The sequence below is a fragment of the Lobosporangium transversale genome (assembly GCF_002105155.1).
Source record: "Lobosporangium transversale strain NRRL 3116 chromosome Unknown BCR41scaffold_32, whole genome shotgun sequence".
In the NCBI taxonomy this organism is placed as follows: Eukaryota; Fungi; Mortierellomycota; class Mortierellomycetes; order Mortierellales; family Mortierellaceae; genus Lobosporangium; species Lobosporangium transversale.
Genome location: NW_019029010.1, coordinates 416,373 through 430,426, shown reverse-complemented (window position 1 = coordinate 430,426; position 14,054 = coordinate 416,373). Strand labels below are relative to the sequence as shown.

Genomic DNA, 14,054 nt, shown 5'->3' with positions numbered 1-14,054 from the left:
CTAAAAAATAAAAAAAAAAAATAAAAAACATATAGCCGAAATTCCTGACCAAGGAGCAACGAGCACAATTGGCACTAGAGAGGCGTGCAAAAGAAGTAGAGGCTCAGAGGAAAGCACAGGAATTGGAGAGACAGCAGCGTGCCGAGTTCGATGCCAAGGCGCGCGCTGAAGTTCAGGACAACAATCGATATGGGTATGACAGCAGAGATCGAGACAGGTATGACCGGGATCGATTTGGACGAACCAACGGTGACTCTCGTCATAAAGATATTAAAGATAGTAAAGATAGTAAAGACTCTAGTTCCGCAACCGCTGGCATTGTGCTCGGTGAAAAAGAGATTGAGCATGTCAAAGTAAGTACATATTAGGAGCACTTTTTCCTTTTTGCAATTACATATCATCATATTTTACTGGCTATGATCATTTAGCGAACAATATCTCATAGCTCTTATCTATTGCCTTTTTTTTTTTTTTTTTTTTTTTATAAATTAGAAACGCTATATGGGTATTGAAGAAAGAGAGAGAAAGGTCCGCAAACGCAACGACAAAAAATTTGTCTTTGATTGGAATGCAGATGACGACACTTCGCGCGACCTAAACCCCCTCTATACACACAGGCACAGTGCTCAGCTCTATGGCCGTGGTCATTTTGCAGGTATCGATCTCAAGGATCATAAATCAAAGAGTGGATTTTATGACAAGTTGATGGCTTCAAGAAGAAGTGATGTTGAAATTGCGCGCATGGGAGAACTGGATAACATTGCCGCTCAGAAGGAACGCAAGGTCAATTATGCAGATCGCCATTGGTCAGAGAAGCCTTTAGATCAAATGCGCGACAGAGACTGGCGTATTTTCAAGGAAGATTTCAATATTGCATGCAAAGGTCTGTCTCTCATGTTTCAGGATGCTGTATTATATATATATATAAATATTTCAAAACTGGGAATCTAATTTCTTTTTTTTTTTTTATTGTTGATATTGTTGTTAACTTCCGGCTAGGTGGAAGTATACCTAACCCCATTCGTCGCTGGAGCGAATCTACTATCGATCCCAAGATCTTGGAAGTCATTGAAAAGATTGGATATACATCTCCAACACCAATTCAGCGACAGGCTATTCCTATTGGATTACAGAACCGTGATATTATTGGTATTGCAGAGACTGGATCTGGTAAAACAGCTTCTTTCTTAATTCCCATGTTACAGTTCATTTTTGATCTTCCTAGATTGAATGAGCAAAACATGGTACATGGACCCTATGCGTTGATCCTAGCGCCGACACGTGAATTGGCACAGCAGATTGAACAGGAGGCCCTCAAATTTGCTGTCCCTCTTGGATTCAACTGTGTATCCATTGTGGGAGGACATGCTGTAGAAGAGCAGGCCTTCAACCTCAGAAACGGAGCAGAGATCATCATTGCTACACCAGGTCGTCTTAAAGATTGTTTAGATCGTCGTATCTTGGTCCTTAATCAATGCACATATGTGGTCATGGATGAGGCTGACAGGATGATTGATATGGGATTTGAAGCCGACGTCAACTTCATTCTGGATGCTCTTCCAGTCTCTAACCTTAAGCCTGATACGGATGAAGCAGAGGATGCAAGCAAAATGACAAAAGCTATCGGTGAGGACTCGAACAAGAAGTACCGTCAGACAACCATGTTTTCAGCAACCATGCCTGCGGCGGTCGAACGACTTGCCAAGAGATATCTTCGTCGACCTGCTGTTGTCACCATTGGTACTGCTGGACAGGCTGTCGAGACTGTAGAGCAGCGTGTCGAGATGATCACGGACGAAAATAGGAAGAAGTACGCTCGATTGCTGCTTTATTTTATTTTATTTTATTTTTTTTTCTATTATTGGGCAATGGTTTAATTTTTTTATTTTTATTTTTTTATTTTTATTTTGGCAATAATGTGTAAAAGGTAACATGAAATTAACCGCTTTTTTCTATTATTTCTAATAGGAACCGTTTGATGGAATTGTTGAAGGGACAATTCGCTCCTCCAATGATTGTATTCGTAAACCAAAAGAGAAGCTGCGATATGCTTGCTAAGATGATCAACAGTTCTGGACTCCGCGCCACAACTTTGCATGGTGGCAAATCGCAGGAACAGCGTGAGCTGGCACTGTCACAACTTAAGAATGGAAAGAGTGATGTTTTGGTGGCGACGGATGTTGCTGGTCGTGGTATCGATGTCCAAAATGTTTCTTTGGTGGTGAACTTTGATATGGCCAAGAATATTGAGGACTATACTCACCGTATCGGTCGTACCGGTCGTGCAGGACGGTCTGGTGTAGCTGTGACCTTCCTGTCCAGTTACGATACAGACGTGTACTATGATCTCAAGCAGATGTTGACAAAATCTACATTGGCTACCGTTCCAGCAGAACTTCGGAACCATGAAGCTGCTATGACCAAGGGTGGCGTTGGCGGACGTAGAAGAGGCAATGACGAATTTTAGATCTTTTTTTTCTTTTTCTTTTTTTTGTGATTTGTTTGGTTATTAAAGAGCAATAACATAATAAAGTAATAAATGTATGGTCACTTCATATTAGAATTAAGATTAAACTATGCGGTTTTGTAATAGTATGTTTAATATATTCAATGACAGGCATTTATAAGAAATGAGTGTAAAAAAAAAAAAATAGATTGCTACACAACTAAATAAGGATGGCAGGAAGGAAAGAAAAAGGTCAAAAGCTCCAGAATAGATCAGATGCTTTGTTTATCCACGTCGTCCACCCTTGAGTGTAGCCTGACCAGGAGCCTTCATGCGACGGCGTCTTCTTGCAGCAGCCAGCTCCTCTTCCTTGGCCCGTGCAGCCAGTGTGGCCTCATCATCCTCAGATGAGTTATACACCTCATCATCACTAACGTCAGGACTCTGCTTCTGTTGAGTTGCACGTTTCGCTGCTCTCTTCTTAGCCAATTCAGCCTTACGGAGTTTGCGCTTGGCAGCTTCTGCCTCCTCTTTAAGGTCCTTGGGGCGAATACTCTCAAAAGCATTCATGGCATAGACCTTTTCGCGAATAGATTTTGGAGCCAACAACAATAATGCTTTGACGATCCAGAAGGGGAATCTGAAGATGATCAAATCCTTGATTTTGGGTGAATGAATGTTATCGAGGGTTAATTCAATTTCCTCGCCATATTGATTAACAGCATACATGGGGCCTTCAACTTCCCCCAAGGGTGTCACAGCTTCAGGTGGTGATGATGCTCCAGAACGACGTTGACGACCAGTGATGGGTCCTTCCAGAATCTTTTGGTGTTTTTCACGAATCATTTCCTTGTATTGTTCAATCATTCCGGACATGCGTCTTCTTTCCTGAACATAACTGACATAGTGAGCCAAGTACTGGAAAGCAGAGACTAGGACTACCAAAAAGACACAGACAGTTTTGAAGCCGGGACGATGGCGTCTATACAAGTAGGCGGAGCCGCGCCAGCGTGGTACGCCGTTCTTGAGGAAGAAGTTATAACGCTCACGTTTGGCGTCATCGCGCAAGATAGTGATGATGCTTGACAAACGAGCATATTTTTCCTGAGCTTTTGGGCCTTTGTTCTTATCAGGACTGATAAATTTGTAGAAAAAAAAAGAAAAAAACCAACAATGGATCAGGTTACTATGTCACTTCTAATTGCCTCAAAAAGCTATACTAACAGCCAATGACGCAAAAAAAAAAAAAAAAAAAAAAAAAAACGATGAGTATAGAGCTCTTTGGTTGACAAGATAAGAAACGTACTGAAGAGATCGGGACATTTTACGGAAGGCACGTTCGATCTCGTTCTTGGGAGTCTTTTGAGTAACGCCCATCCAAGAATAAAAGTTGACATCAGCTCCTTCTGCTTTCTCAAGTGCATCCACGAGATCAAAGATTTCAAAATCACCTATTTTTATTTGTGATTATTATCATTGTTAGCGTTGCATTGGGTTGTTTAGAGGAAAAGAGAAGGAAAAAAAAAAAAAAAAAAAAAAAAAAACTGAGCAGCTTTCTTCGTGGTTATAAAAGTAACAGGTATGGGATACGGGATAGATTAGTAGGACATGAATAAAAAGGTACCTTCTTCCCAGGCAGCAGCCTGCCTAACAAGGGCCAGTAAGGCCAGGACGATCAGCAATGCCAAGTTCCAGCGCATTGTGATGAGCAGAATGAAATGAGTGATGGGAATAAAGGAGAGATGATGAAAAAGAAAGCATTTCACAAAGATAAAAGACACAGAGTGATCAAAAGATTTGATTGGCAGACCATTTAAGGGTAAAATGAATGTTGTCAAACAAAATGTGGGGAAGAAATTGAAGTGAAGCCCATGCGACCAGAAAGAATTTCTTGCCACTAAAAAAAAAAATTGGCTCATAGGATCGTATTGCGTGCTTTAAGCTTCAAATATTGCTTTCAATCACAACTGTTTTACTTACAAGTTCTCTCTCCCATTCCCCTCGCTCTTCTCTTCTACTTTTACCTTCCATTTATTGAGATCCTTGGCTTATGCACTGTTACAACAGCAACGGCAATAGCAACGACAACAGTAACGGCAGCAGCAGCGGCAATAGGCGATAACAATAACGATAACAGTAACTGAAACAATAAACGGCCATTCCATTCTTTCTCTTGCTCTTCTAGCTCTACATAATAATAACAGTAGCAAATAGCGACTGACATATTAGGAAAAGTCATGGATTACAGCCACATAAATGGTGCATCTCAACACGGATTTGGCCGGATTGTATCATACCTCCTGGGCTGGAGCTACTTCCTTGCATGGTCTGTTAGTTTCTACCCACAAGCCATCCTCAATTGGCGACGGAAAAGTGTTCAAGGATTGTCAATGGATTATCTCCACTTAAATGTCTTGGGCTTTCTTTCTTATTCAGTAATTAACTATAGAAATCGATTTTCATCGCCGCGATAGCCCATAAGAGATGATGTTAAAAATGAAATTGGAGCAGTCTTTTATTATTATTTTTTTTTTTTACTATTTGGGACCATCACTAGATCTTCAACGTAGCCTTCTTCTTCAGCTCCGAGATTCAAGAGGAATACAAGCGTCGAAATAATGGACAAGAAAACCTAGTCCGCGCAAATGACGTTTTTTTTGCGGTTCATGCACTCATCATAGCGACTTTTACGCTCATCCAAACACAAATCTACAAGGTAATTTGTCAGCTGCGCTCACCCAACCAAAAAAAAATTTGTGTAAGGGAAAAATATCTATTTTGCGGGGAAATAAATTGGGCGAAGGTGTGCTAGTTCCACCCTTTGTTTCCAAAGCACGTCATATCTCTTCGGACATGAGAATATAAAATGGATTCTCATGATCAGTTTTCTTTCCTTGGCTTTCTAATTTTTATTTTTAATTTTCCATAATCATGCAAATTTATAGCGTGATGAAGATCAGCGTGTTTCAAGATCAACCTTCAGTTTCATCCTGGTCTTCATCGTTGCGACCATACTCTCCACCATTGGAATAGGCTTAGGAATCTGGCCGATGCAACATATGCATTGGATCGATCTTCTCTACTTTTTCAGCCACATAAAGATGATAGTCAGTTTCCTAAAGTACCTTCCTCAAGCATTTATCAATTACAAGGCTAAATCCACCGCAGGCTGGAGTATCCATAACATCTTGTTGGACCTCACAGGAGGTGTGCTCAGCATTGCTCAACTTGTGTTGGATACTTATCTCTCAGGTGATTGGTCTGGCATCTCAGGCAATCCTGTCAAGTTTGGATTGGGCTTCTTGAGTATTGCGTTCGATCTCCTCTTTATCACGCAGCATTATATCCTTTATAGAGATCGAACTGATATCTATGCTACTGGCAAAAACGATGATGATGCAGCTGAAGAAGGGTATCCTTATATCAATCATGTAAATAATTCAAGCAGAGTGAAAGGTGCTGAAGAGAGGGATAGCCTATTGATCAACTCTTCAAGTAACAGGAAATATGATGGCACGCGTCGTCCTAACGATTTGGAGGCTTAAGGCAAGCAGCCAGTACCCTTCGCATATATCAAAGCCCTAAAAATAAATAAAGAGTAGCATAGCAGCGTTTTTTCGAAAAAAAAAAAAAAAAAAAAAAAAAAAAAAGAATGGTATTCCCCTTTTTCCTTAATTTGAAGTAGAAATCCATTCCCCTTTTTTTAAAGAGCCTATGCTTTTTTCTTTCTTTTTTGAAGAAACATCGGAAGGAATGGCAACATGAGTGTCGATTATTTGGCTATTTGACACCAGAGAGAAGCAAGTTATCCGTCATCAAGGGAGAAAGTGAATTCCTGTAAGGCCACGTGCGATTAATAACCTTAATGAATTTGAAAATACGTCATTTGTACCTGAATTCAAAAAAGAGGGTTGTCGTGCTTTGTTCTGTTGGAAGTTTACTTTGACGGGACAGACATTATACTTGTCCTTGGATGGAGGGTTATAGGGTTGGTACTAAAGCAGGATAGGAAAGTAATAGGAGGCAATGCTTAGATAGAGAGGAATGGAGATGCTTCTGTAAGTGACTATGGCCTTGACATTAATACATTAAAGAGAGTAGAAGGAAGAAAGAAGTATATACGATGATGCAGTAAGGACATTTGCATGCCCTGGTTCTCAAAGGCAAATCGAGAGCAGCATCATTTCACCCCTTTTTTCTTCTCTTTGAATTGCATGCAACTCAGATGATCAAGTATCATTGTTATACCTCCGCAATACAGCCCCTTTTTTTTATTGCTGGCGTGCACAGGCGAGGGAACTAAACAGAAATCACTCAAGAATGATCAGGTTCAATTCTTTGTTCATTTCATCTCATTCCATTCTTCAGTTCATCAGCTTCCTCTTTATACTTTTTTTTTTTTTTTTTTTTTTTCACCTTTAACCTACACATACTCCATTTTAATTACTTAATTAATCTATTCTTTTTTTTTTTTTTTTTTTTATTTTTATTTCTTATTGGCTGTTCAAGTTATCTCATTACTAAGGAACGCGAACTTTGTCCTTCGATATACATTTTCTATTTCTTCCCTTCAAAAACTCACTACAACTACCTCGACAGTAACAACATTACCGACGTGCCATAAAGAATACATACAGCATATAGACAAGGAAGTGTGTCTTTGGTTTGATGTGGACCTTTTTCTGGTTTCTGCTCGGCCTAGCCACCGGGTTATTCTTTGCCACCTCCTTTTCTACCTCAACTTCAACTCCAACACTCGTGTCCCCTCCATCTTCTTCCTCAGAAAAGTAAGATAACGAAAAAAAAAAAAAAAAAAAAAAAAAAAAAAAAAAAAAAAGTGCCAAATGTTTGTCCTACCTTGTTGTGTCACTAAATACCATTGAAAACTTGTTGCTCCACAACAACGACAAAAATAATAGCGTCATCAAAACCTCTGCGCAGAACAAGCAAGGGGAGACCATAGTTGACAATAAGACAAGAATAGATGACAATGATGCAGCGCCAACTGAGCCGCAGCAACAGCAACAGCAACAGCAACAGCAGCAGCAGCAGCAAGGAGAGCAGCATGATCAATTCAACCCAAAGCAATTGCTGAAAAAGCGTTCTTCCAGAGCTATCCGAAAATGTCCTGCTATTTCGGTATCCAGCCCTACAACGACTCATGGTCTCAATGCTGTTGATTCAGACCCACTTTCAGCCGCCAATGTCAATCTCTCAACTCAGTTAAAGAAACCATTATCTATTGCAGAGAGGCGTAGGAAGCCTAGGAGTATCAGAGGAAGCTTACGGATAAAAACACCTTCATCAACAGCAGGCACAAACTTTGGAAGCTTGTCCAAATCCAAATCCAAATCCAAAAATATCACTATTTCTACCAATGTTGATAATCCAAATCTTTCACTAGGCACAGTAGCAGCATCCAGCCTGAACCCCGACCCTATACCCATGGATGCAGAATCGCGGTGGAGGGATCACCACATAAAACGTCAGTGGGCACAAGCGCTAATCATGGAGTCCATGGAGCCTGTATTATCGCGTCACCTCAGGCACGCCATCAAATCCGTCCTTCATTTCACTAGTGTCGGACCTGAGACTATGGATCTGAAGGCCGCAAGCCATGGAATGGGCACACTAGATTCTCTCATGGCACCAATCATGCTGCCTCTTAAGACACCAATTGTAAATACAGAAGTAGTCAGGCAAGCACAAGCACAAGCACAGGCGCAAATCAACTCTTATCCAACAGATGCTCTTTCAAAAACAACATCAGCAACTGCAACGGGATTATCAATACCCGCAATAAATAATGTTACGAAGACACTCACTACAGCTCTGGAGCCCCCACTACCAATCGAGCCCTCTGCCGACAAAAGTCTGTCTCGTTCTACTTCATTGCAAAGAGATGCCTCACAAACTACTGCAACAAACATCAACAACAAGAGCAACTCATCGCCTCCCCCTACTTCACCAGGCCCTATTGTGGTAAGAGGCTTCAGCTCACCGTCATTGCCACCACCATCAACGCCATCATCGCCATCGACAGTAGACTCAGTAGGGTCGAAGTCAATAGAGAGAACAACGTCCCCTATTTTAAAACCCAAAGAGAGACAGCTTTCAGCTGATTCTCTTTCTCACCAGGGTTTCCACCAATCCAGGATGTCAGATGATCAGAGCATTATCAAGGCTCTCATTACACCTGAGCCGCCATCAAAAGGAATGGACATTAGTCTGCGTAGCTTTGGGTCTCCTAATAATGATGCTCAAGGGACAGATATTGTAGAGTCACGAAATAATGAGGAACAAATGCCACATAATCATCAGCAACTTCAGCCTCAGTCCCGCTCCTCACAACTATGGACTAGAGTCCGACGGGTCGTCCAGGGTGACTTTAAGCAGCAAGGCGGTCATAACAATGCTAATCCATCCCGAAATACAGTCTACATGACTGCTGGAAGTGTCGCAAATTCACCAGCGCGAACATTGTCAGAAACACACTTGTCTTCAACATCTCGACCTGTATCAACATCCTCCTCCGCATCTTCTAATCCTGCAATGCCTTCTTTCAGTAGTAGTGCGCTGAGTTTGCTAAGCGAAGATCAAATGTCACCTCAACTGGGGCCTAGAATCAATACATCTAGCCTAAGGACCTCTGTCGTGTTCGAGACACCTCCAGAAACGGCTGCAAATTCTCCAAGGCCAGCATCGCCCACCTCACCCATCTCACCCATTTCACCCACCTCTCTAACCTTCTCCATATCTCACCTTCGCTCGAGCTCCACTCACCGGCATAGCTTACCCGGCCTCGCCCGTAAATCGTCGACAAAAAGCCCAGCTCCAGCAGAGGTGACAACAGCAGAGTCTAGAGTTAATCAATTCGTGTATTCTAATCAATATTTACGCCCAGAATCAGAAACAATTGGCCGAGAATCAGCGCAGAGCCCTATTCCAACTCCTAGTGCTTTGGATAGAACAACCATGAAGAACGCACCACAGGCATCCAAATTATCAGAGGATGCAGATGTTAAAACTTCAACTTCAAAGAATACGCTTGGGCGCTCACGTTCGTCTTCAGATGCTCAATACCGACGACCAGCGCGACTACGTCACCAGAGTCAAGAGCATCCGATCAGAGAGGACCGAGACATCGATCAGTTCCTATCAACATATCGACCTATCCAACAAGCACATGGGATGTTGTCTCCATCGCTGCATCGTGACGGCCTTAGCCCTTCTAAGCTGAGGCAATCATCGAGCCAAGTGGAGCAGGACCAAGCTGATACCCTTGAGCCCACTTCTCCCCATCAGCTTGGCAAACATGGTGCTAATAATATTCGCCCAACTACCTTAATAACTTCAGCGTCCAAGTCGGCATTACCTCTTCCAACCACTAAAGAGGAACGACGCAAATCCGCCATTAGCTTCGGTTACTTCTTTAATACAACAGATGCATCACGGGATTCAGGCCGAAATCTTGTGGATCGCTCTGTTGCAGGCTCGTCTGCAGTGGGTATTGTCAGTAGCAATGGAACTAAAGGGAGCGAAGCAATCCATGTGAGAAGAACCAGCTTCTTTGAGCGTTCGACTCTATCGTCTTCTCCCCCTGCCTTGACATCTCTGGCTTCGTTGTTACAATCAAGTTTACCAACTCTATCACAAAGTATGGTGGGGCCAGCCTCACCTTCACTTTCAAGGTCACCAAGTGCAGCCTCTACATTGGCACAGGAGCAACATCAGCGACGCCCTATTGTACATTCTCGAATGGCTTCCGCATCAACTGTTGCTGGAGCAGACCTCGGCAGCGCGTCTCAACACCTGGCAGCCATCACAGCAGCAGCAGCAGCAGCAGCAGCAGCAGCAGCAACAACAACAACCTCAACTACAGGGTCGGTAGCTATTAATAGTGCTCCTGAGGAGCGTACATCGACTGCTGCAACAATAGATTCCCCTCCAGCCCTTGCTCATATCCCTACTTCTGGTCTTGCTCGCGAACCAAAGAAAAAAGTTGCGCCGCTCAAGATTACGCCTCTACTCCTTCCTGGAGTAACAAGTATGCCTTCGCCAATGTTCTTCCAACCTCTCAGTGCTTCTATTCCTCGGCCCTTGACAGCCTTTGGTGGTGCTAGTGCTATACCTCCACCGCTGGGGAGCGGCGGTGTTCCATTGGACCGGTACTTTTTCACAGCTGAACAAGTCCATGAATGGAATATCCCTAGCTATGGTCGTGTCAAGTTCACAGACCATGCCCCCATGGTCTTTCAAACCATCCGCGAACAATTCAACTATACCCTTGCGGATATGGATGAGGCTTTATCACAGCCCATGACAGTGATGAAGACACCCGGGAAATCCGACGCCGTCTTCTTTGCCTCTCATAACCATGGCAGGTTCCTACTCAAGACTCTCCGAGGTGCAGAGCCTGAGAATTTAAAAGGGTTTCTGAGTGACTATTTGGCCCATATTCAAAAATTCCCTAATACACTCTTGCCAAGATATTTGGGCATGTATACGTTTGAAAGATTAGCAGGAGGCAAGATTCTGGCGCCAGCAGGGGGAGGAAGCAATGGGTCAACTACAGGGATTGAAGGTATTACCGGAGGCATGAGTAGTGGCGCCGGTGGTGATAGAGATCATCATGGATCATCAGGTGGAGCAAGACCATGGTCCACTAAGAACGATGCTTCAGCAGCACAGCGTTTACATCTTAATGGGACACTGCTCTCTGCTGGGAAAGACGACGGACTTCCCTCGAAAGTGGTTGTGGTTGTAATAGCGAATGTGTTTGACACGCCTGAGGTCGTGCATGAGCGCTATGATTTCAAGGGATCGAATGTAGGACGGAGAACCTTACCTATAAACCGGCCACCAGTAACAACAACAACATCAGCACTAGCAGCACTAACATCTGCAAATGGATCAACATTAAGTGTTAATATGCAGGACACCATGCGACCAGAGATTGGAAGAAGTTCGACAGAGGTGGATTCCTTTAGTAGCGGAGGGCCGATTGTGGATCTGATCAGAAGACGTTCTCGAAGGAGCGAACTTAGTTCAGTAGAAAATCGCGCATCTGTATCATCTATGCAATATGAACTACCCTTTATGAGACCAAGCATGGAGGAGTCAGCGCCACCACTCTCCACATCAGCGCCTGTTACATCGTCGCAGGTTGTAGTAGATGATATCAGTCATCTTACCTTGAAGGAGATGGATTTTCAGAACAGAGTATACACTGGCGAGACGCGTCTCATCCATTTGGGGCCACAGAGGCGAGTTGAGATGCTTACACAACTGGAAGATGACACTGCATTGCTTCGTAAGCATGGCTTTATGGATTACAGGTAAATATATGTCATACAAAAACTTCTATATGCACGTTTTTTTATTTTTTATAATCAGATCACTAATCCAATTATCTCTATCTTTTCTAATTGGTTTTTGTGCAGTATACTCGTTGGCATTCGCATTATTCCAAAAATTCCAATCTCAGAAAATAATGATAAGGAGGAAAAGCATCCCTACGAATCATCCGCTGACTATAGTAGACGGGCATCTGTATCTTCAGGTGGATCTGACGCAGATGACAGTGACCTCGGTAGTGACAGTGAGAGTGATGGTGATGATATCGATGGCATGGCCCCGACGACAACAATAACAACAGAGTCCGAACCAGTAGGCTCAGGCCATCAACGAGACAACTCTTCTTTGACAATGGATCGACTTTGGCGATTCATAAATCTATCGCAGAGCATGACTGTAGAGCAACGAATGTTTTTGAAAGATTTAGGTGATAAAGCACAGGAGGCATTATGTGAGATTTATTTCTTTGGCGAGAGCATGGTGAGGATGGGCAATGCCGCTAATGAGGACAACAATGGACATCATCGTCGAGTAAGCTCAGGACATGCCAGACGACAACAGCTACAGTTACAGCAACAACAGCAACAACAACAGCAGTCGTCGGAGGTTGAATTGCGATCTGTAGGCTCAAGTCGACAAGAGACAAAGAGTGAGAAAAAGAAGAAAAAGAAGCACAAGAACATCAATAAACGTGAGAAGGTGCAAGGTGGAGAAGAAGAGGCAGACCATTTTGACCCTGACTCCTTTCAGACTGTTCGTTACAAGCCTCGTATGGCTGCAGCTGTCAAGGCCGGGGAAGCCCATCATGGCAGTAGCTTGCAGGGACCTGAGCTTTTAGAAATGGCGAATACTTCCACGAATGCGACCAAGACTAAGGCCAAGGCCTTGTTGAGTCAACAACAACAAGAGTCATCACAAAAGCAGGCTGATGTTCCCATAGCGGCGGCTTCAGGTCCATCACAAAATGGCCAGTCCATTTACAATATCTCATGGAATCTGAATCAACAACAACAACAACAACAACAACAGCAACAGCAACAGTACCAGCAAGCCTATCAAATGCCCATTTGGTCACAGGGCGTACCAAGTGCAGAGGCGCCGGACGGATTTGAAGCCGTCTACTACTTTGGACTGATCGACATCCTTCAAAAATACAACCTAGTCAAATGGCTTGAACGCAATATCAAGGGCGCTAATGTGCGATTACTAGGTGCAACTCCTGTCCCAACCCCTACTACTGCCACAGCACCCTCTTTGCCAGGCCCATTGCCCATCCCAACTCCAGGTTCATTGCCAGTTCCGGGTTCATCATTACCGTTGCCGAATTCGTTGACACATGATCGGACACCTTCGTCTTCTTCAAATTTTTCATCCTTGTATCAGCTTTTACCACAGGCAACAGCATCCGAACCTTCATTGCCCTCAGCTCTAGAGCACTCACATACACATTCGCACTCACACTCGCATCTGCCTGCTTCTGCAAATCATTCAACTCTCTCAGTTTTGTTAGAAGACCCAGAACGACTTTCCTTGTCTTCTTCCTCTACTTCTCCAGGTCATCTTCCTTCAACAGCAACAGCAACAGCGAATAGCATCAATAGAACATCACATCTAGAGTCATCACCCTCACTATCGTCATCATCTGGATTCTCCTCTTCAAGAATCAGCCAAGAAGAGAGTACCCTCTCTCCACCTTCAGAAGGAGGACATGCTATCACCGCTACTACTACTACTTCTACTACTACTGCTGCTACTACGCCTTCTTCATCTCATACCCCATCATCCTCTTCATCCAACACGTATTCACAGGCCACAACTACAGCTACAAGTGCTCCTACTGCTCGGTCACGTCTGAGTAGCCTAAGCACTTCTGTTCCGTTTTCGAAATCGATCAGTGCTCGACTAAGTCAATATAGTCAAAACAGTCATTCAAGCCAACCGAGTCATCATAGCCATCTCAGTGGACGAAGTAGAGATTCGAGATTGTCATTTGAAATTCGAGAATCTGATACTATTTCTTCATCTCAATCATTATCGGCATCTCCACCTTCCGAAGGTGGTCCTCATCATAATAATCATCAGCAGCAGCACCAACAGCAACAGCAGAGGCTTCATGTTTCTTACCCAATCGCTCAACATGCTGAGGTCTCTGTTGAAGAACCAGGCCGTTATGCAGAGCGTCTGGTTGAATTCATGCGCGGAGTCATAGTATAAATAACAGCAAATTATTATGATTTGATGTTAAAAACAT

General features: G+C 43.4%; 5 protein-coding genes across 5 annotated transcripts; 3 read left to right on the top strand and 2 right to left on the bottom strand.

The window, feature by feature from the left end:
* Nucleotides 1–146: 146 nt before the first annotated feature.
* Nucleotides 147–2,567, top strand: BCR41DRAFT_133369 (P-loop containing nucleoside triphosphate hydrolase protein). The gene is made up of 4 exons (XM_022019500.1): nucleotides 147–357; nucleotides 493–883; nucleotides 1,000–1,810; nucleotides 1,969–2,567. The coding sequence occupies exons 2-4, from the start codon at nucleotides 502–504 to the stop codon at nucleotides 2,465–2,467; spliced, it is 1,692 nt and encodes a 563-aa protein (XP_021879149.1). The 5' UTR covers nucleotides 147–357; nucleotides 493–501; the 3' UTR covers nucleotides 2,468–2,567.
* Nucleotides 2,568–2,731: 164 nt separating this feature from the next.
* On the bottom strand, nucleotides 2,732–3,889 carry BCR41DRAFT_309037 (hypothetical protein; the record flags this gene model as incomplete). The annotated part of the gene is made up of 2 exons (XM_022020935.1): nucleotides 2,732–3,581; nucleotides 3,753–3,889. Coding segments are annotated over 2 exons (987 nt in total), but the record flags the coding sequence as incomplete, so codon positions are not given.
* A 546-nt stretch (nucleotides 3,890–4,435) lies between these two features.
* On the top strand, nucleotides 4,436–6,027 carry BCR41DRAFT_358190 (PQ loop repeat-domain-containing protein). The gene is made up of 3 exons (XM_022025001.1): nucleotides 4,436–4,881; nucleotides 5,004–5,162; nucleotides 5,392–6,027. Exons 1-3 carry the CDS (start codon nucleotides 4,684–4,686, stop codon nucleotides 5,989–5,991), a joined length of 957 nt encoding a protein of 318 aa, XP_021879147.1. The 5' UTR covers nucleotides 4,436–4,683; the 3' UTR covers nucleotides 5,992–6,027.
* Nucleotides 6,028–7,053: 1,026 nt separating this feature from the next.
* Nucleotides 7,054–7,513, bottom strand: BCR41DRAFT_372652 (hypothetical protein; the record flags this gene model as incomplete). The annotated part of the gene is made up of 2 exons (XM_022026706.1): nucleotides 7,054–7,220; nucleotides 7,324–7,513. The coding sequence occupies 2 exons, from the start codon at nucleotides 7,511–7,513 to the stop codon at nucleotides 7,054–7,056; spliced, it is 357 nt and encodes a 118-aa protein (XP_021879146.1).
* A 203-nt stretch (nucleotides 7,514–7,716) lies between these two features.
* Nucleotides 7,717–14,048, top strand: BCR41DRAFT_358187 (hypothetical protein; the record flags this gene model as incomplete). The annotated part of the gene is made up of 2 exons (XM_022025000.1): nucleotides 7,717–11,784; nucleotides 11,890–14,048. Coding segments are annotated over exons 1-2 (6,016 nt in total), but the record flags the coding sequence as incomplete, so codon positions are not given.
* Nucleotides 14,049–14,054: the final 6 nt, after the last annotated feature.